Source organism: Copadichromis virginalis, linkage group LG18, assembly GCF_057382275.1.
Source record: "Copadichromis virginalis isolate Kocher_CV1m ecotype Utaka linkage group LG18, C_Virginalis_male_GT1.1, whole genome shotgun sequence".
NCBI lineage: Eukaryota > Metazoa > Chordata > Actinopteri > Cichliformes > Cichlidae > Copadichromis > Copadichromis virginalis.
This window is the reverse complement of record NC_140635.1, coordinates 8,286,460-8,309,950: the sequence shown is the minus strand read 5'-3', so window position 1 is coordinate 8,309,950 and position 23,491 is coordinate 8,286,460. Positions and strand designations below refer to the sequence as shown.

The 23,491-nt window shown below is 39.3% G+C and overlaps 1 protein-coding gene across 6 annotated transcripts in view; it reads left to right on the top strand.

The window, feature by feature from the left end:
* The window catches only part of LOC146687193 (rho GTPase-activating protein 12-like), a 62,937-nt gene that overhangs the window by 6,117 nt on the left and 33,329 nt on the right, over positions 1 to 23,491 (top strand). For all 6 annotated transcript variants that reach the window (XM_085437889.1, XM_085437885.1, XM_085437884.1 and 3 more), the window contains exon 2: positions 6,024 to 6,792. In XM_085437889.1, the coding sequence (XP_085294015.1) occupies positions 6,097 to 6,792 (696 nt within the window). In that variant the 5' untranslated portion in view covers positions 6,024 to 6,096. The remainder of the gene's footprint in view (positions 1 to 6,023; positions 6,793 to 23,491) is intronic.

Below are 23,491 nucleotides of genomic sequence, written 5' to 3'. Positions count from 1 at the left end.
AAAATAACTTAAACTAATCACCAGTGGCCCGGCTCTGAATCAACAGTCTGAACTTGGCTAACAAGAGTCATGTGAGACTCGATGCAGAGGAATTTCGCCGCTGCTGCTGCTGGTGCTTCACTCGTCCCTGTTTCAGTTGAAATATTTAATGTGCTCACAATGAGAGAGTATTTGCAGTGTGCTGATTTCTGTTTTGCTGAGGCAAGAGAAACTGTGAGGGTGTGTTTCCTGCATGTGCTGACAGCAGCGGATTTTTAAACATACATATCAGTTCCAACACTTCCACACACTTCAGCCGAGGTCCTGCTTTCATGGGACCCACCCATCCACTCTGTCTCCCACTGCAAATCTTATTACCATCACTCTGAATTAAGGGTCGTCTTCTGATTTTGCTGATTGGACTCTGAGAAGATTTGTTTGCTAAATAGCAGCACTGAAGCTGTAGCTTAATCTTAGTGGGGGATAAGTGAAAGAGACAACAACCCCCAGGTACTTAATCTTCCAAAGACCTTTCCATATGACGAATTGGAGCATTAAGTTGATTGTCTGTTTTGTTTGTAGTCTTCCTCATTTTAATTCAAAGGGTATTTTCAGAACCAACATGCCAGACTCTCTCATAGAGGGATTGCATTTTTGACACCTTTTTCATAATTAATCATCACTTTTTTTAAAGCTACATGTTAAAAAGGAACCCACAAACTTTAAATGATTTGTTGGTTTTTACATATTTAGCATTGTATGACTTGAGGTTTACCTAACTTAGTAATTAAAAGCTGTACTCTAGTTTAAAATCAGTCTTAAATTTAAAAACAGTGAGAAGGAAACATTCAAAGGTATGTTTTTTCTGAATCAAAATTGTTCTTTCAAGGGTCACTTGGCATATAAGGCCTCAGTGCCACAGGCATAGAGACTGATTAATGAACCTGTTGCAATCTCTGGTTTCTACAGAATTGCTGAGGTCATCTTTAGTTTCCACAGAAGATGGCGACTCTTCAACTACCCACCTAGCAGTAGTGAAACTTGAAAAAGTGTGATGCAAACTGGAAATGGAGAAGGTTTGCCTTCAGAGTCAAATTTGTGTCCTAAAGCTGCATCAAGGGTGTTTCAAAAGGCAAAACTTTTACTCTGAAGGTGAATGGTCTCCATTTCTGGTTTGTGTTGCACTTTTACAAGTTTCACTACTGCTTGTTGAGTAGTTGACAAGCTTTGCGGACAAAATAGCGTCTTCTGCGCAAGAGGTACTTTTTTGGTACCTTGGCTGAGGTTCCAAGTGAGCCGAGTCATGAGAACGACTTCTTCTCAAAACTCAAACTGCCATTTTCAAAACCTAGCAACGAGGGAAATGGCTGCACAAAAACCAACACCGTGGTCTCTGAGTCTGACAAAAAGCCACAGAAAGCGCAGCAGGTATACCACTGCCACGACGTCATGGGACTTTGCTACAATGACCCCAAGCACATTAAGGTGGTACTCAGTTGTAATGGAATAAGACCAAAACCAAGTCGAGTAGAGTAAAATCTGAGTAGGTACTAGTGGAAAACAGGCATTTGACTGGTTCACATATATAAGACAAAGAGTCTGTTGTCTAAATTTGTTCCTGTTATTTCTGGCTGATTATGAGCAAAAATGTGTTTCATGCTTGAGTAAATTAAACCTCACATTGGAAAAACAAACTGGTTGAGATTAGATTTTTATGACCCATGTGGTTTTTCTTTGAGGGAAGACCAAAACCCTGCAAGGGGTGGAGGGATGGCAGGAAATTAAATCTCATCTCACTGTCTTGAGTCCCCAAACCTTCCAGCCACTGTGATTATTTCACTGGGCAAACGATGCTTGTAGAGCCCCTTAATATTAGCAGGTTAGGCACGCCATTTGCTCAGTTATTCCCAGAAAGGCGGTCGTGCATCTGAACTCTGTGCAGACTACAGAGTTTTTTTGTTTTTTTTATCTGACTCCTGTTTAGTGTTGACTGTTTATTGTTCTTTTTTTTTTTTCTTCCTCTCCACTCTCTCCAGCCATAACTGGTTGTGCCAGGTTGACTGCCCACCCTGAGTTTGTTTTTTTTTCCCTTCACCACTATCACCAAAGTCTTGCCCATTAAGGAATTCTTAGCTACACTATATATACTCTGGGTTTTTCCAGCAAATCTTGACTTTCCCCCAAAGAGTTTTTGACCTTCCCCCAAGGAAAAATCTTCAGCATTGTAATAAAAATATTTTGTTAGCAGTTAATTTAAGTGGGTTTTTATTATTAAAATCCATATTTTTGGACCCAAATTACAGGAAAATGCATAGATTTATGATAAGTATGTTAACAAAGACACTTTGTAAACCTACTAAGGCCCATTTTGAGCTGGGAAAAGCTCTCAAAAACTAATGGACAAAAGCACTGTTAAGCTTCCTGCCTTTTGATTTCTTTATTAAAGAAATAGGTTTAAATTAAATACTTTTAAAACTATCTTTTTATTACCACATTTGGTTTCATCATATTTTTCCTTGACTACAAGCACTGTTTCTCATTTAAAAAATAAAAAATAAAAAATAAAATAGTGATATAGTGATCGACTCCATGCCTTCAGCATGAGGGTTGAGGATGTTAACAAGGAAAGCTGCCACTACTACTCATGCTATAACCATCACACAGTCTTATTCCTCGCTACTCTGCTGTTATTCAGTGAATAGCTGTGAATTAGCACCAGATGCAATGTTTTATTTTCATTTGGCTAATGGACTTTCTGTTCAGCTGATAGATTCGGTGAGATTTCCCTCAGTACTTGTTAGCCTGAACCCTCGAGTTAATCTGTGGCGATATTATCCCACCAGTCACTGCATCAGCAGTAATCCCAGCACTGCTCGCCTAATCACAGATATTTATTAAGCTAATGCACGACTGAAGGTAAACAGAAGCGCAATGCTATTATTAGGTAATAGCTGCCAACCGCGCATTTAATGTTCAGCTGCAGCTTTAATGGTGACACCCAGTGGAAACTACTTTTTGATTAATCAAGTGGTTTTAAAATAGCGTAGCTCATGCTGGTTAATGTGTGTGGGGATATGCTCATTAAGCATTCTCAGGACACTCGTACAACCACAACAGTCTTCACAGTGACCACTATTTGTTGTGCGCTTTGTCTGGTGCCCATTCCAATGTTTTCACAGAATTCGTGGGGTTATATCACCAGCTGCAGATGGTGGCCTCGCTATAGTTTCATGGATCATGGGTGTCTCTTAAGTGAATCTGCATGTGTTGTGCAGCGATGCTCATCATTCATCATGAACTCAAGACGAGAGGAAACACACAGAAGTGTGTTGGTTACTATTGTAGAGATGCACATTTCTCCCCACCTTCTTTTTTCTTGGTATGTATGTGTGCTTTTTGTTTTTCTTTTGTGAGTGTGTGTGTGCACGCGCGCGTGTGTTTGTGGAGGGTGTCGTTAGTTTAACGACATTTCTTTAACTGCCCCAGTGGCTTACAGGGACCATAGGACTTTGATACTGAAGAGAAATTAGTGCTGCTGGGTTAAAAAATAGCAACAATGCACTCTTTGTCTTTGGAGGCATATTCTTGGTTTGATAATGATGTAACTCACTGATAATTTTGTAGGATTGCAGTTATGACTGTCATTGTAATATCCTGCTGCTCATTCTGCAGTAGCCTGTATCGTCGTCAAGTGAGTCTGCTTGACTATCGCACTTTGTTTGAAATTGTTTCACGACTGACATTACAGGTCCTTTAACCACCTCGTGGTTTTGGATGCCTTGGGACAGTAGACTAATTTGATTTGGACTATTTCATTAAACAGGAAGGAATGAGTTGCGATGATTTTTTTTTCATACTTTTCATACTTTTCATGCAAATATAAACACTGAGGTCCCAGTGGCTTTAGTATTTTAATTATTACCAGAGATACAACTGATTGGTATCTTGTTTCTTTTCATCAGTTACCAAGCTCAGGCTTAGTTTATGTGCAGATCTAAAGTTTCAAAAGCAAAAAAAAAAAAGTTGGAGTTTTAAAAATAAAATCTATATTCCTTTTCTTTCAAGTGTTAGTTTTGTGTAAGTGACTGGCATTTTTGCTTAAAATATAAAGAAAATTACAAAAAGAATAGATCGTCTTTCTTCTCATAAAAGAACTGCGTGTTAGTCTAATTGATGGTGAATGGTTGTCTGTCTTTCAGTGATAGATTGGCGACCTGCCCAGGGCGTACCCCGGTCGTTGTCCCGTGGCAGCTGGGATAGCTTAAAGTTTATAGGTCTCTAAATGTCTCTTTGCTTTATCAAGTTTGCCAACATTTGAGAAACATTATACCCAGTTGAATATTTGTGACCTAGTAAATTTGTGCAGTCTGCAACAATTTGTCATTGTAGTTATTGCATTTTTACATTGTACATATGAGGCATTCAGCTGACACTTGTCTCCTAAAGTGACTAGTCAGAACTTTAGAAGTCATTTTTGTCATGTACCGGAGGCAGAAAGAGAGAGCTGAGACTAAATCTCTTTTTGTAGTGAGAGTTGACTTGAGGGTAGCCTAAGATTGTAGTTTCTTTGAACTATTAAACTTATTTGATCATAATATATTTATTTTCCTGTTAATTTGAAAATCTAAACAGCTGAGGTACCTCTTTCTATCAAAATAGGCCATGCTCAGTCATACCCTGAAGCAGTAAAGTCCAACCAGGAAACACTAATTTTATTTAATCTAATAGTTTTGGTGTATTATTGTTTAACTCAAGGTTGGCCACGAAGTTCACTATTGATAAGATGTTTCTTTTAATATAAGCCTTGACTCCATTAAATAAATCATATTGGCGTACAGCATCACATCATTGTGTAAGAGAGTGTGCGCACATGCGTGTGACTTCAACAGGAAACTATGTGTGTGACTTAGCTAATCTAAGATGCCCTAATAGCTGCTGGACAAGCTGTCCTTAGTAAGGAGGAAGAAATAGAGTAAGACATAAAAACACAGTAAGTGGGAGAAAGCAGCGTGACTCATGTTACTGTCTCCACTTCTTCCGTCTTATCTTACGTGCGGCTTTGAAGCTCTGAGCTGGACGGTACATTCACCCTTGAAGAGGATTAAATCTTCTCAGTTTATATCTTATTTGTTTGTTCTGATTGGGTTAGCATGTGAGTGTCAGGCTTTCAATGGCATTTTTATTTTTGTCTTTATTTTGATTAAATGAGAGGAGAAGGGAATAAGTATTTTCTGACTTAACTATACCTCAAGATTTTTTTTTTTTTATGGTTTTAATGTTCATTGTTAGTTTTGATTTAAGCTTATTTCTTCAAGTTATTTTCTCTCATACATAAAAACACAACTTTTCATTTTTCCTTAAAATTGTTAGTTGAAAACATGTTGTTTTAATGACAATTTAAAAAGAAATGCATACGATACCTTTAGTTAGAAAGCCATTCAAAGTTTTTATTCATTTTATTGTTTCAAAGGTTACTAATACAGAAAAAGTAAGTAATAAGAAGAGCGTTTCTCTATACATACACTTTAATTAGGTGGCACAATCAGGAATATTTAGGTATGCCACATTATATTTGGTGAGAAAGTCTACCACCTCTGCGGGCAGGTCCCTGTAATGGTGGTCCCAGAAATTGTTTGGCTGCCTCTCCAGAAAGACTTAAGTCTAACTCCACCACCTTGGACTATAGCTGCTAGTTGCTGCCACATAGACTTTGTTAAGCTGCAGTCCAAGAGAGTGGACAGAGTACATTTTCAGGAAAAAAAACTCACTAATGAGACAACTGAGATTATGATTATATTACTCCATTTAAAGGTTATAAAGTATTTTGCAGAGATGCTCCTTATTGACATTGTTATTTAATAATTAATTTCAATCTTTGGGGAAAAATGGAAAAACTTCACAGGTGATAACTTAGTTAGATGTTATACATACTGGAACATTAGAACATTGTGGCACCCGAGGTGTATATATAATAAGTACAATAGCAGAGTTATTCACACTGAAATTAAATGTATATTTAATATATTCTCTTTGTTTTTTCAAAGGTCTACTGATGAAGACATGGTAATAAATATTTTTCTTTTGGGGTGAACAGCCTGGTGGATAGTAAGAGGCATCATGGCAGATCTGCCTATTGCCCCGGGCCAGATCTACATCGAGGTAGAATACGACTATGAGTATAAGTTTAAAGACCGGCTCATTAAGATCCAGCAGGGGGAATGCTACATGCTAGTCAAGAAAAGTAATGAGGATTGGTGGCAGGTGAAAAAAGAGGAGGCGTCTAAAGCTTTTTATGTACCTGCTCAATATGTCCGAGAAGTCCGCAAAGCCCTCATGCCACCCCCTAAACCAATCCTCCATCTTCCGAGTGCTACTGGTAATCCATCTTCACAAAGTGCAGGTGCACGCTGGGTAAAACCAAACAATCTGGATCTGGGACTCAACAATCATCCCGCTGAGAACCTTCACAGAAATGAGTCCAACTATCAGCGCTCCCCTTCAGCACAAACTGGAAACACGGCTAAATTCACTCCCCCGATTCAGCGCAGGGACAATAACCACCATCATGCCCCCACCTTTCCCACTGACCATGACAAAGCTCTCGCTGAAGCTCTCCATGGTGGTGTCCCACCACCCCCTTACAAAGGTGGGTCCAGCACCCTGCCCCGCAGTCGAGCCAGATCCCCAGAACTGGTCAGAGCGCCACTGGACGTGGACACCACCCAGTACTGTGACTCTGCGGGTGAAGATAGACGTACAAATGACTCTGAGTCTGGAGACGAACTGAGCAGCTCTTCCACTGAACATCTCCAGGTAACATCAAAGCTTTTTGTGCGTGTGTGCGTGTGTGCGTGTGCGTGTGTGTGTGCGTGTGTGCGTGTGTGTTACTGTTAATGTTGGCGGTGATGTATACAAGAATTTTGGGGGGGGGGACATTGTGGAATAGGACTTTTGTTTCACTTTTATTAAATTATAGCCAATACTCACATATTGGATATATCAGATCCAGAGCAACTTTTGTTTCTTGTTCCTTGATTACGGCCTTAGAACGAATGTAGCAACTATTTTTGTTATTTTAGGTGTTTGTGAAACTTTTCACATCAAGTGTTTAATATATGCAGACTATTTCTGAGCAGATGCTATTAGGTTTGCTAGTATATCAATTATCCTACTTTCTTCATAAAGTGTTATGAAGAACTTGAAAAGGGAACCTGAACCTGCCACACCCTGCTACAGAGCAGTATCTGAGCCCTCGTTTATACTCTGTTGTGGACATAGACACGGGCAGCTGGCGACATAATGGCTAAGTAGGCATTCCTGTTATTTTCCACTTCAAGCACAAAAACAAAGCAACGTGTATTGGTGCACTGCAGTGCAACGTCACATGATAACAAAAAACTGGCTGGCACTTGGACGTTGTCACAGACCTTCTTGGTCACTATCCAAAGTGTGATGAATTTACATCACTCTGACCTGAGTGGACTTGTGGTCGCAGAAAGTTTAAATGCCTAAATGATTCATGTGCAGCACAGAGATTCGGTTTTCAGATAAAAAATCAGACCAGTATTCTGTTAAACAGAAATGGGTCATAAATTGTTTTAGTTTTAAACTGTTGGTATGCCCAAATGACTAACATTAACATTAATTTGTTCAGTGTCAGCTGATTTTTGCCTCTAAACTTTATTTTGGATAACCTAATAATCTTTACCTGTCCTGGATTACTTAAACTTGTTCAAAACCTTTAATGTGTTCTGATAGCTTCAAAAATTAAAGACGAAACCAAGTCCCAAAAGAAAATTTTGCCCTCTTTTTTTTTTTTGCCTTTTATGTGTCTAACATTTTCCAAAGCCACAGTTTGATTACTACAAGATAAACATTTCCTACACTTTATGTCATTTGTTAGCAGAGGCTAGAAGGTTGACTGTTAGTTTGGTTAAAAAATAACTTTTTTCAGTTAATCTCAGAGTATCAAGGGTAAAGAACTATTCTCATACTGCCTTATATTACACTAGCCACTGCATCCAAAGCGGAAACTCATAGTTTTTTTTTTTTTTTTTTGCCGCACGCACACCTTTATGCTGAACGTGCACTGCAGGTATATCCAGTTAAAAGACACACATCTCCTGTTCCATGAACAGAGTTCAGCTGAACTTCTCTTCCTGTTCTTATTTTCCATTTCTAAGTTATTATTTGCACTATACATACACAAAAGTCAGCTCCTTCATTAGCACCATCATTAGAAGTACAATAAAAACACTGAAAGAAACTGACATGTTTCGGCTTGAACCCGTGAGCAACACATTTGATCGTGTATTGAGTAATAAAGACACTGTCTTTACCTTCCCTGTGATAATAAAATGACAATTGTAGGATTTTTTTGTCATTGACACGTCACGTCTTCTAAATGACTTATTTGTTTTACAACAGGTCATCTAGTTAATCTGTCAACTGTAGTTTCATAGGTTTGGATCTCAGTATGATGCATCACGCACTGACGTAAGCATTGTTTCAGTATGTTGTGCGTAAAAAGGTTATCTGAAGGAAAGTCCTTTTTTACAAGTCCATGTATTTTCTGAATGCAGCCCAGTTCTCAATAGATCTCCTTCCTTGGTTATTGTGTCTGTGTGTATTTAAATGGAAGGACAAAGGTCAAAGCAGTCAAGCTTGATTTTGGTTATGTATACAACCAGTCTGGCTTTGTGTGCCAGTAAACTCTGTGATTTTCTCTTTCTTAGGGCAAATACAACAACTCAGTCTCAGTGATTTTCACAACATTGGCCGTCTTGCTATGTACTTTATGCTGCAATTGACAGTCTCATAGCAGTTGGTGTTGGCAGGGAGAAAGAACTTCCTTTTCATAGAAAAACATTCCCAGTAGAAGCAGGCTCAGGGTGGCTTTTTGCTCGTTGTGAGAATCAAGATTAAAAAGTGTATCCACTGTTGTGCAAACTGCATCAGCATCATTCCTGAAATATCTTCCTTATGAGAACAGACCTTTGCACAACAGAAACTGACACTCGAGGAGGAAATTGTATCGTGTGTGTTGTGACCATAACAGCAGTGGCAGCTTTATAGGTGACGACATGATGAATGTCTCCTGAGAACTTTCCACCACTGTGGTAGCGATCAGACCCCCCTAACTCATCATGTGCTCCCCTGTTAAGCTCTGAAGACACATGCACATGCAAAAGCGATATTTCCAAAATATGTAGGGCAAGAGAAGTGGCCTGAGGCGTCCCGCTACTGGAAGGAAAAGATGTGATCTGGTGTTCTTCACTTACTGCCGCTGCTTGATAAGGATGTGTTATCTCTGAAAATCTGGATTCGCTCTGTGGTGTAGTGTCTTCCTGTGATTGTAGGCTTTTCATAATGGACCAGAACCAGTGTCATCAATGTGATCTATCAACCCATAACATAGTAATGATTCAGTGATTGACTATTCTTCAGGCCTGCAAAGCTCATGAAAGCCAGAAGGTGGACGCTTCCTACATAAATCCGGTGATGTGAAACTCATCTAGTGTTAGTGGGTTTGTTTTGTTTGTTTTTTCCTCAGTCCTGGCAGCAGGGTGCTGGTGACACAAACTCTGGGTTGAGTTAGGACTTCCTAAAACAAGCAGAGCCCTCATGTTGTTGCTTGTAAACAGTGGCATTGCCATAATCAAAACTGGCCTAAATCAGCAGGTATAGGAGGAAGAGAAGAAGTCAAAACCTGAATTAAAGTCATTTTCCAGGAGGTAAGGAGGTTTTCAGAACTGTTATCTTTCTCTGTATAATTTGACTCTCTGATCTTCTGCACTGATATACCATTACAGTTACAGTAAAACCCAACACGATCACATACTCGTATCTTGAACCTGGCAGTGCCGCGGCAGCATAAAAGTAAGGTTACAAAAATCAAGAGGTGCATGACTGACCGCAATGACACCAAAGTATGGCTTGCGCCTGCAGGCGTGTAGTGTCGTTCACTCATTGATGAAGAGTGTAATGGGCCCATTTGCCTTTTTGCTTCCCTGCAGCCTTTAATTTAAAGTATAAAGAAAGAAGTAATGGATATAAAGCCAAAGCCGCAGTCTGAATGCAGGAAGGAGAGCTGTGTGTTTGTGTCCTGCTGCCAGGTCCTGTTTCTTATTCCCAGTTCATCCAGCTTTTGACAAGCTACTTGAGTAGGTTGTAGTTAGTGTGCCAAACACTTATCTGCTGTACTCGACCTGACACCAAGGCCCACTTTGTCACTACTTTTGTCACATGTCCTCCTTTAAACTACTGGCAGTATTTCATCATTACTTCATCTGTTCATCATTATCTCAGACAGCAGGGACGTTTTTTTTAATGAAGTTTGGGAATGTTGTCTGTCCAAAATAGTACAGATGTATTCAGAGATGCATTCATCTGCAAGAAGAAGAGTTTACTCCTCTAGCTGTCACTTGAGCGTTTGCTCCAAGACTAGTGAATCACAACGACATTTTGCAAGCTTGAGAAATTCAGTAGTGAGAAAGAAATCCAGGCAAATTTTCTATGACATAAATGTGTGATGTTGTGCAAAAGCAATTTGCCTTGGCTGTGCAGACCTTTGTTGTAATAGCTTATTAGCTGTGTTGCACCATCCAATTTTAATTAAACATCTCTCTAAAGTGCTTTACAGTAAAGGCATGCTTTGTTGGGGGAGAGATGAAGTTACATATATGCCTTTTATGTGTCTAACATTTTCCAAAGCCACAGTTTGATTACTGCAAGATAAACATTTCCTACACTTTATGTCATTTGTTAGCAGAGGCTAGAAGGTTGACTGTTAGTTTGGTTAAAAAATAACTTTTTTCAGTTAATCTCAGAGAATCAAGGGTAAAGAACTATTCTCATACTGCCTTATATTACACTAGCAACTGCATCCAAAGCGGAAACTCATAGTTGAAAGGTGACGTACTGCAATACTATTAGAGCAGTAAGAGAAACAATGCAGGTATGTTTGCAAAACATCGCTGACCTGTCACTGCATTAGTATTCCATTCCTTCTCGCAGTTTCCAGCTGAGATATCACTCGGTACTTCCATGCATACAGTTAAAACCTCTAGCAACACTGGATTGGTCATTGTATTCGCTGAAGGAGATGCTTCCCTCCTGCCACTGAATATAATGGCTGTCAGATCTTGCTGTGTTTTTAATTTGCTGCTTTACTGCACTCTCATCCGTTGCCTTTCATCATCCACCTTCCGTCGGGATCTTGATCGTCGGTCAGCATGTGGGGGAAAAACTGAAGCACATACTATATGTCTACTATATTAAAAGCATTTTTTAGTCCAGCCTGGTCACCCTGACATCTTCTCTAGTGAAAAGACAGTGAGGGGTGTTAATTTGTATCCTGTATTTGTAGCAGCTCAAGTAGATAAGAGTGACTACTAGAGCTCCTTGATTATGGCAGAACTCATTTTTCCAGTTATTTTGCTGAATATTGAAGTAATGATTATTTAATATGATTGCAGAGTTTGAAAACCTTTTTTTAAATTTACTGAATGGGTTTCCAGGAATTTATAATGCTTCAAACTCAAATTAAATAAATGTGTACAGCACTAAGAGTGAAGTAAAACAAACGAAGGCAAAATAGAATGCCATCGAATCGTAGTTTCATCTCGATAATATTATTTCAACGATCAGTGAAATCCAAAATTGTAACTGATAATAAAATTAAGTTAATCGCACACCACCAATGAAGCAGTTTTGTAATGCAGGAAAAGGGATGTGCTGAAAGTCAAAATGTTGTTTTGTGTCAGTGGACATCAAGTGTGTGTGGTATAGACTGTGACGCATTGACACATTGTGGTTAAACATTGCAGCTCAGTTATTGCCTGTGTTATTATTAGCTATTGTGTTATTAGCTTTTAGTTATTTGATCACATTCTTTGATAATGAATTATTTTTAAATGCTGCTGTTATCTGTGGCATTTGTATAGCAGTCAATGTTAGATTTTTTTGGAAATGTCTGAATTAAGGGATTATTTGCCAGTTTATTCTTACACAATAACATGCAGCCAGTTATTTTCTTGATCAAAGCGGAAAAACCACAATGGTTAGCGTTGCTGTCGTCTGTCTGTCTTACCATCTCGCTTGTTTACAACTTTCTATCAGAAGAATAGAGAGGGGTGTTGCTGCAGGCCTGGCTGTTGGTTGGGTGACTGCGTAACATCTGAAGACCAGCAGTTAACATTAATAAAATGCAAATAATTAGTTCAATTGTCTTGGAGTTAATTTATAACTCTGGGTTTTGTTTCCATTAGTGCTTCTTAACATTTGTGTTTCTCTTTATGTAAACTAGAACCTCTTTTAAAATATATATATATATACTTTTCAGCAACTTTTTATGGTGTCTTTAATCTAGAAACTCTGCTGAAGGTCTTAAAATTATGTAAATCAGCTGTTCTTTTGCTGTCTCACTTTTTAAAAGTAACATTTAAGAGTTACCAGCTTTCAGTACCCCCTCCTCTGATTGTCACAGTCAATTACACCCACTCAACTCTGCAGACTCCCATCGTTCTTAAATGGCAGCTGTAATCAACTAAAAACCTGTAATGACTCTCAGCAGGATGATTGATTGGAGGACTTCCTCATTTCTTTGATTACTTAGTGTGGCAGGAAGTTGAGATGGCAAGTGTGTGTCTTTACACCGTCACACCTTGTTTCTACATGACGTGGTTGAACATTGATGTGCATCTTTAGCACATGAAACAAGTATTTTAGTCATTCTCCGCACACTTACGCAAGCAGAAACACACACACACAGTCTATGCACTCTCATTAGCATGGACTCCTGTTTCTGTTCAGTTATGCAAAGACACATTCAAACAGACAAATTTGTACACACACACACACACAGCGTCTGAGAGATCTGTTAATAGGAACCAGGCCATCTGCACTACTGTTAAATCTCTTTCTCTGCCTTATTAAAAAAGCTTATTATATCAAATGTTGGCAGGAGGATCCAAAGTCTTTCAGTTCCCAAATGTTTTCAGGGTTAGGACCCCAGATGGAAACATAATAAAAAATGGGCTCTACTTTGTAAGGATTTTAAATAAAGCATGAATTAGTTGCTGGAGAATATATTTTTCTATTAACAGATTAAAATAATAAATAAAATAATAATTTTTTTATAATAAATTATATATTTTTTTAAAAACTTTCACTGCTGATTTACAGCTCTTGAATTACAGCATCTGCTTACCTTTACTGAACTAAAGTTGAGAGAGAGGTTCCCTGAAAAAAAAGAGCTTGCTATTTTTACCTACTTTCCACCGTTTTTCCCCTGACCTCTGCTGTATGTTCCTTTCTTTTTTTTTTAACCTTATCATACTCCATCATGTTTCCTACCAAATTGTTAGTGGATTACAGTTGACCTTCTGTCAGAAACATACTTCTCATACATCTAGGTCACCATGCAGCCATCCACATGACTGGTAGCTCAATGACAGGTTGTTTAGTATGGCTTCAACCAATAATACTTCTTTTATTAACAATTAACTGAGGGTTTTATTGAATCGTCCATTGCCTGTCACAGTTTAGAGAGGCTAAACCTACCTCTGCCACTTGCATGCTTTTAGCTAAAAAGGGGCTTTTAGTATACAGCATGCATAAAAATACATACAGAGGAAACTTATACCTCATTTTCCCCACCAAATTCCTAGTCCTAGCTTGCATGATTTAATGAAAAAGGTGTCTTTGGTGCAATTATTGCCCTGTGTTTCTTGAGGATACTAATTTCTAATGGGAGTCAAACCTCAATATGACTTCACAGATGTGGCCTTTCAGGAAACTCTCAGCCAGTAAACAGCAGATCATCTGAAGAAAAAGAAGGTTAAGTCTGCAGATAGCTGTGATGTCAGTTTGGATGCTCATCACCGATGCTATGAACCAGCCCTGAGGACTTTATAGTACTCTTCTCAGCCTGGGACACACACAAACCCACAGAGTTTCAGGCAGTCTGGCAGCTGACCCTTTGCAGTGTGTTTGGTTGTTGTGTAACAGAGCAACGGCGAGGCCAGATTTTGCACACTTAATTTATGTCTCTGTCTGTTTTTTTTTAACACTCTTCTATCCTGTTACCTTTGCCTTCAGTCAGATTCACCTGGGCCTCTTCAAAGCTCTGATTTGGCCGCTTCCACTTACCTTTTTATGTTGATACACTGCAGTCTTACCTCTCACTAACATTTAAAACATTTAAAAGTAATAACTTTAACCTGCGACTTGAAACATAAAAAGGGTTCCAGTAAGGCCATTGAGTAATTTAAAATGCATTTCCAGTATAAGTTTTTTTCTTTTCTTCTTTCTATAAAAATCCCTATACACATTAGAAGAAGACTGAAAAATCATTACTTTTTTACTCACAAATTTTGTGACTTAAATCCAATATTGCCATAAAGCTGTCAAGCTCATTAATTTAGAATAATTTGCAAAGGGTCTTTAACAGCCAGTGATTTCAGAGAGAGCTACTTGGCTATGAGACTTTTAGAGGGTGAATTTTGCTGGTTTTTTTGGAGGAGAAGGCATTCATAAACCTTCATAAACTCTGATGGTTGCATCATTAGGACATAGATAACTAATAATTAGTGCTAAGTACAGTAGAATTTCACTCATCAAACCTGGAGCACATTGTGTTCTAGTGTTTGTTATAGAATTTAATTAAAATGCTCCAAAAGGGACCAGCATCATAAGAGGTCCAGCTCAGTTATTCAGAGACTTGGCTGCAGTTAGCTGCATTGGCCTGTGTTAGCCCCTATCAGTCAAAGAAGCTGTGTTCCTAATTTTAAGCCTCATCAGTATCCAATCTGATGCACTAAAAACCTTCACCTATTCTAAAGTTTTATGGATAATAACATAAGTCCCTTTTCATTGAAAAACGATACTGTGATTGTGTAGAGTCATAGCCGGAGTCGATACTGGTGACATGTCACCTCAGCATTAAAGACTGGTGCATCCACAGTTCTCACAAAGTCAGATGTCTAGTTTAGGAAAGTTGTGTAACAAGAATTTGATCAAAATTGTAGGAGTTGTGTTACATTTCACAGCCAAGATGCGAGTATTTGCAGCTTCCACATTGATGCAAAATCAGGCTTTTCTTAGTTCAAGAGCTGCTCTCTGCCACATCATACTGTAGACTGATGAGCAATGAATGACTGAAGTTAGACACTGTAGAAATGCAACTCTCCCCGAAGTATAAATACTCTCCTTGATACTGACTTTCAGGGATAATCCAATGTAAACCATTGCTATTCTCTGTATTTCTTTGATTAGAGAGACAGATGAAACAGAAGACAGAGAGAGAGAGTGTGTGTGTGTTTGTGTGCACGCACTTCATGGAGCTTTTCTTAATCCCTCTGGGAGCTTCATTTGGATATGTATGTGTTTCTTTGTGTGTTTGGTTATTATGTCAGCTGCGATGTCCTGTGTTGTGCAGAGCGGCATTATGGGAGGGCAGGTCAAGCGGCGTGTGTCGTGGAAGCGCAGGGAGAGCGAGCATCACTAAGCTGTGTGTGTGTGTGTGTGTGTGTGTGTGCTCTCTCTCTCTCTCTGTCCCTCCCTCCCTGTCTTTTTATGTAAGGATGTGTGAGTGAATTGGAGTTTGTGTATGTGCTCACAGAGTGACATTATCTGGTTTGCCACAGTGACATGTCAGTCAGAGAGTTGGTGAATAGGCAGGGGCGGCTGCTTTTCTCTGCACCATCACTGTTCTCATCAGCAACGCTGGCTACAACACTTATTCTTCTGCAGCGGCAACTCAGCTACAGGACAGTATGTACCCAGATGAGAATGAGACGGTAAGACAGCCGCTTTATGTGTGCATACACTGGCAGGGGGATGCTCTTGAATAGAGAATTTTTGTAAAACTACATGCACATTTTTTGCCTAGTCAGCATAGCCTGCAGTGTGTTATACTCTGTTGTACCAAAGTAATGTGTTGCGCAGTGATTAATGCTCGCACATATTACTAGCGCAATGAAACTCTTGATAAAGCATCAAGCTGTTTGGGTTGCAGGAAGCACACATGCCAGCAGGCACTGCTGCATTTACAGAGTCTGTTGCAAAGAGTAAATTGTCTTTAAGCGAAGTGCTGCCTGTTTTGAATGTCATCAGTCATGCTGCTGTATATAGTGATTTAGTTATTTATTTAGTTTTATCTTGTTTATGCAAGGATTTATTTTCTTACTGTTATATGCATAATCATACATTCTCATTCACAGCTCTGTTTTTCTTTCCATTCACAAAGCAGGTGATCTTGCAGCTTTAGCTCACAAGCTTTGGGCAGATTTGTGTTTATTATCCATTCTCTCAGTGTGAGTGTTCACAGTAATCCATACCATTGATTAGTGAAAATCTAGCTGCTTTTTACTCCCACTGATCCAGTAAACTCAGTAGCCGGAAGGGACACAGGGGAGGTTCAGTCTTATCCTGAGATGTTGGAACTGATGGTGCCATGGGACAGGATAGCTAAGAGGATGCACTAAGCACTTGGTATGCTTCATTACATAAGCGCCAGCTACGTAACATTTGTTTGGACAGCTGGCTTGTGAGACGAGCTCGGGGCAGCAGTGATGATGGCAGAGAGGACAGGGAGGAGGGTGGCAGACAGGGCAGAGTATCCTGTGACATGTAATTCAATTATAGATGCGCTGTATTTTAGAATGATAGTTTAACAAACAATGCTTAGTAAGAAAGTTATTAATCTTATGTTTTTAAATAATAATTTTTGGCCATTTATTGATTGTCATGAGTAGTGGGTGATTTGGGTTGTTTTTGGTTTTTTTGCCCTAAACCTTTAATACAACATGCATGCAAGACGCTACAATCAGCAGCTAAGATTTATTTATTTTTTCCCCTTGTAACTGTAACATGCATTAAATGAATTCTCAGACCACAAATACTACAACATATTTACCTATATGAAAATAAATACCTCTCTAAAATGTCTCCTTTACTAGGTTTAAAGATGGACTGTCAGAAAATTTTACAATTTTCACATTTAATGCAACATCCATTTAAAAACAAAAAAAACAAAGATGATGGAGAGCCTGAGGTGAGAAAAAAATCGTTAACATTCACATTTTCACATGTAGAGTTTTGACAAGCAGTAATATTTGTGATCCACACTATTTTTCTACTTTCACGTTTTCACTCACGTGTAGTCATGCTGGCATCATTGCACCTAGAATAGCAGTGTATTTTATGAAGAATAAATGAGAAACTAAAAGCTTGCACTGCAGCTTTCACACTCTGCAGATCTATCCAGTGGACTTGCCAGTGGGTGGGTTCTGGTTGCCTGGCCACATGAAACTGTATACCTCTTCCACAACTGCAACATCAGATTATTATGTTAACATGGCACAGTTCCTAATTAGGGATATACCCAACTAAGCAAAAGGATGATTAAACTTTCGTGCCTTCTCACGTTGGCATCATAATAGTATTTATTGAAACTATACATAAATGATTCTCTATCTCTGTGAGGGGAGGCTTCAGTAAAGCAAAGTGTACAGTAAGACAGAACACACCTTTGACAGTTCTTTTAAAACTTCCTTTCCTTTATGTGATGATCAGTCATTTCCTAACCACCATGTATACCCGAGCAGCCACCGAACCACAATGAGCCGCTACGGTATGTAATCTCTTGGTCCAATATAAATAAAGGTTTGCTTTTGGCCCTACCCATGTGTACTTGTTTGGCTGAGGACTGCTTGCACTATTAATTTCTGACTTTCCAGTAGAGTGAACCACCTGTGTGTGCACTTTGCCCTCTGCAAAGCTCAGAGTCAGAGATGATTAACTTGGCAGCATGGGAACATGATTTTATAGTTCTATACATCCAGCTTCAGTCTGGTTAATATAGCGTGGGTCTATGAGGAAATGTAGCCCTTGCATGCTATATTTAGGAGAAGTCCTAGAAATAAAGTGACTGTAAGAAATGTTAATTTTTTTTTTTAAAGATAAACCAATTAGACTGATACAGAAATATAAAGTTTTATGATTTTATTTATTTTAATAACATCGAGTTTGTAGTTCACCACAGCATCATTTCATAGCCCAGAATGGCAAAAGAATCAACATCCCTGCCTATAATCTTAAACAACACGCATTTAGTTGCCGATTCACAGGTCTATAACTAGGTAACGTCTGCCGTTGTCCTGTTTTTAAACCCCCCTGAAAGAAAGCCTCTAGGTGCAGGAGTTGTCAATAAGATGTGTTTAAGGGCCTTTTCATCCTCTGCAATTTATCAGTTTTTTTTGAAGTTGTGGCTTCTTTTTTTTCCAGATTTCATGTCTTTATTGCAATTTTTATAATAACTTTTTGCCAGATTTCCTTATTCACAGAACACACATATACAGTAGCTGTATATACAGTGCGTTTCTTCAGCTAAAGCTTAGATGCGGATAATGGAGTCAGACTTTAGTCTTTACCAACAAAGACGTACTTTCTCTTCAGAGTCTACAGTGGGTTTCTAATGTGTCAGTGGGACACTGTATTCTCGGCAAATGAGTTTCTTTTTCAACTCTTACACAAAGCTCCACAGTTGAGCCCCTGCTGATTGTTAACCGTCTTCTTACAGTCACCCTGGCTTGAACTTAAATGGCAAATTGCTGGTGGCATCGGGTTCTTATTTTGTATTTTGTAGTTATATAAACCTTTGACAAATTCATGAAACAAGTTGGGACATGCACCTAGTATAATTTCTTCCCTGCAAAAGGAAAAAGAGCATGCCTGCATGTTTCTTGAGGATGGGAATGCTTTTTTAGGCAGTCAACTGAAACACAGCCTGACGATGCTCTGTTTAACCACGTCAGTATGAAGGTTTGATGGAAAAAATGCTGTCTGACTAAAATGAAACCTGATCATTCAAACCTTAAAATAAAAATAAATCTGCCAAAAGATGAATAGTTTTTTGGAGAAATTTAAAAATTTGGCTGTTTGAGGTTGACAAAGAAAGGGTGGTTTAAAGAATAGCAGCTTAATAATAGCCAGACATCTTTTAGCTTATCAGTTCATCTGCCGGTAAAGAAAAATACTCTGTGCCTCTTCCTGGTTATCATGTACTTGAATTTCGACAGGTTCGAACAACTCTTCATAGCTCAAGGCCTCCTTATTTACCTGATGTACCTATGACAGGTTTAGGCAAGTATTTGCTGAAATGCCTCGGCGTAGCTGAGTTAGCAGCTTGTAGCGTAGGCATAGTTGTCTGAGAGTTGCAGAATTAGTAATTGAAATTCAGAGATCTTTTCTTGAAATCAGGCTTATCTGCTGTCATCAGCAAGTTTCTTTATTAAAGTGCAGTCCAAAGATTGATTAATTAATCCTGAATGATTTTATCTTGCACTTCGAAGCTAGGAACAAGTTAGAACTACGAAGGGCAACTGCATGACTGGCTCAGATGACTGTGCTAGGTGTGTGTTGGTAACTCTTCCAGCAGTCACAGTTTTATACACAAGTTGTATACAGTTTTATACATATGCTCTGAACTTGAATTTCATGAATGTCGGCTTGCACATTTCTAAATAAACAATTTGTAAAGAAATTTGCTTTATATGTGGGATGTCCTGTTTAATTTTGCTTAATAAAACATAAATGAACACACACAGAATGACTAGGGTCATTCTGGGGAACTGGCTGCACACTGTCAGCTCTTCTCCTGCAGGATAAAAGCTCCTTAACTTCCTGTTTATACTGGGCTCCTGCAGTAATTCCATTTCAGATTAGATTAGTAGATTATTCTGGGAGACCTGTATGTGCTTCCCTCCTGCTTTTGCTCTTCCTGTCTTCAATAATAAGTACAAAGCAGATGTAATACACCAAAGCACCCATTGTATGTATAATGTTGTGTCCCTCAGAGAAAAACCAGTGAACCCCCTTTGTTTTTGTCAAACTGGTTTTGCCAGCAGGTTTTTGTGCCTTGCTCAGGTTAACTGTTTGAGAAGTCAGAGACGTGATCCACAGTTTTGTTCATTTGCATTCAAGACCTGTAATACAGGTTCAGCACCAGTGCTGGTATTCTGAGTAGAATAAGGAGGAGGAGTTTTTCGCCAAGGACAACTGGATTTTCCTATACACAAACCTTTTATCTGTGACTTCACAGAAGCTTGTCTTTGTCGACGGTTTGGCTCACTGTATTCAGGTGGTTATTAAAATGCAAGCTTAATCTGATTCTTGTAGTTCTTGCTCTACTTCACATTGTATTAGAGTAAGTGCATCAGGGAAGTGTCGAGCGGGACACTTAAATCTTTCCACTGTGCAAATCTCTGCAGCTTTGACTACCTGCATGGTTGGAGATAAAATGTGTGCAGACAGAAAAATGTTACTAAAAATATGATTCATTTTTACCCAGACTTGTAGTTGAGGGGCACAACAAAGACATATTTCTTTCCCCCCCAGAAGAAATCCCCAAAACATGTGAGAAAGAGATTCAGACTGAGGACGCACTGATATTTCCATCAGATATTAGTCCAATCCTGACTTAAAAAGCTGGATAAGGATTTCATGACAGTTAATTTCAGGTTAGTTGTTCTACGTTTACTATGACACTTGGCAGTAGCAGTGCACCAGTAGCTGAAGGCTGGCTAATAGCAAAGGCTATTCAGTTATGAGGTAGTTTTTACTCACCACATTGACAACTAGATAGTTGTTGCAAAGTGGAGACAATTCATCATGGTAATCCAGAAAACTGAGCTTTAAAGAACCCGACGTGGTCTGTGATTGGGGTTAGGCACTAACTAACTGTGTAACATATTTTAGAATGATAATGTATTAAAAGTAAATTATGTGTGAAAATACAGTGGGGCAAAAAAGTATTTAGTCAGCCACCGATTGTGCAAGTTCCCCCACTTAAAATGATGACAGAGGTCAGTAATTTGCACCAGAGGTACACTTCAACTGTGAGAGACAGAATGTGAAAAAAAAATCCATGAATCCACATGGTAGGATTTGTAAAGAATTTATTCGTAAATTAGGGTGGAAAATAAGTATTTGGTCACCTCAAACAAGGAAAATCTCTGGCTCTCACAGACCTGTAACGTCTTCTGTAAGAAGCTTTTCTGTCCCCCACTCGTTACCTGTATGAATGGCACCTGTTTGAACTCATCATCTGTATAAAAGACACCTGTCCACAGCCTCAAACAGTCAGACTCCAAACTCTGCCATGGCCAAGACCAAAGAGCTTTCGAAGGTCACCAGGAAAAGTATTGTAGACCTGCACCAGACTGGGAAGAGTGAATCTACAATAGGCAAGCAGCTTGGTGTGAAAAAATCAACTGTGGGAGCAATCATCAGAAAATGGAAGACATACAAGACCACTGATAATCTCCCTCGATCTGGGGCTCCACGCAAGATCTCATCCCGTGGGGTCAAAATGATCATGAGAACGGTGAGCAAAGATCCCAGAACCACACGGGGGGACCTGGTGAATGACCTGCAGAGAGCTGGGACCAAAGTAACAAAGGTCACCATCAGTAACACACTACAACGGCAGGGAATCAAATCCCGCAGTGCCAGACGTGTTCCGCTGCTGAAGCCAGTGCATGTCCAGGCCCGTCTGAAGTTTGCCAGAGAGCACATGGATGATACAGCAGAGGATTGGGAGAATGTCATGTGGTCAGATGAAACCAAAGTAGAACTTTTTGGTATAAACTCAACTCGTCGTGTTTGGAGGAAGAAGAATACTGAGTTGCATCCCAAGAACACCATACCTACTGTGAAGCATGGGGGTGGAAACATCATGCTACGGGGCTGTTTTTCTGCCAAGGGGACAGGACGACTGATCCGTGTTAAGGACAGAATGAATGGGGCCATGTATCGTGAGATTTTGAGCCAAAACCTCCTTCCATCAGTGAGAACTTTGAAGATGAAACGAGGCTGGGTCTTCCAACATGACAATGATCCAAAACACACCGCCCGGGCAACAAAGGAGTGGCTCCGTAAGAAGCATTTGAAAGTCCTGGAGTGGCCTAGCCAGTCTCCAGACCTCAACCCCATAGAAAATCTGTGGCGGGAGTTGAAAGTCCGTGTTGCTCGGCGACAGCCCCGAAACATCACTGCTCTCGAGAAGATCTGCATGGAGGAATGGGCCAAAATACCAGCTACTGTGTGTGCAAACCTGGTAAAGACCTATAGTAAACGTTTGACCTCTGTTATTGCCAGCAAAGGTTATGTTACAAAGTATTGAGTTGTATTTTTGTTATTGACCAAATACTTATTTTCCACCCTGATTTACGAATCAATTCTTTACAAATCCTACCATGTGGATTCATGGATTTTTTTTTTTTTCACATTCTGTCTCTCACAGTTGAAGTGTACCTCTGGTGCAAATTACTGACCTCTGTCATCATTTTAGGTGGGGGAACTTGCACAATCGGTGGCTGACTAAATACTTTTTTTGCCCCACTGTATGATGCATATGACTCAAACTTGGGTCTTGGGTGTGAAAGGCAGAATGATTAACTTCTTCACCATCAACCTCTCCAGCCTCCAACTTTCTTGTGACTGGGGATGGGAATTGATAAGATTTTCACGATTCCGATTCCATTTTCGATTCTGTTTAACGATTCGATTCTTTATCGATTCTTCTTTTTAAATTCGGGGCGACTGGAATCGATAAGGGAATCGTTTGCAAAATGGCAAACAATTCCAAGGAATTGAAACGGTGGGAACCGGTTCTCAACAAGAACCGGGTTTCGATACCCATCCCTACTTGTGGAAATTGTTCATCTCCTGTACATGAAGACAAATAACCACACACGAGAGAAAACAGACGGATTAAAAATTGTGTTCAGGCATGAAAAAAAATGTGTCATTCAACAAGTTGCCATCAGCTCGGTTATCATCATCTTCATCTGCATCATAGCTGTCACACATGTGAGGAGGTAAGCTCACAATGAGGTTCAGGGCAGGGAATAGGAAATTAGTAAGGCCATGAACAATAGCTGCAAGCTGCAAAGACTTTCACACCAAGCTGAAATCAAAGAAGTAAATGGCCTGATTGCTAAAATAAACATTAAAGTTAAGCTGTTGTTCTTGTCGTTGTTGCCACTGCTCCTTTTAAATGTCAGTGCATTCTTAAAGCAAAGAATTGTGAACTACTGATGTGGCAAAGCGTAAGCAAACTCTCAGCTGTAAATTAGCTAACCCTTTTCTGCTTACTGTAGCTGTATACAAACACCTTTCGATTGTACTGAGAGCCTATCATAGAGGTTTCACACGCAGTATCTGCAAGTAAATGTTCTTTGCCCCATCTGGCTTTGTTGAAATTTTGCATATTTCCCAAGCTTATCAGTAACTTTACATTATAATCATAAAGGATGAGGGGTAGTCAAAACGACCAAAATTTGACATGACTTGCAAAACATTAGGGTCAATGCTGCTGAACATCTACCTAAGAAGTTCGTTGTTAAACTTTGTCTTTCGACTGCTTTATTGTGCAGATTTCTAGAACACAGTCAGATGTTTTTAGTTAAGATTGTCAAAAGGAAGTCACAATTGCAGGAAGCTGATA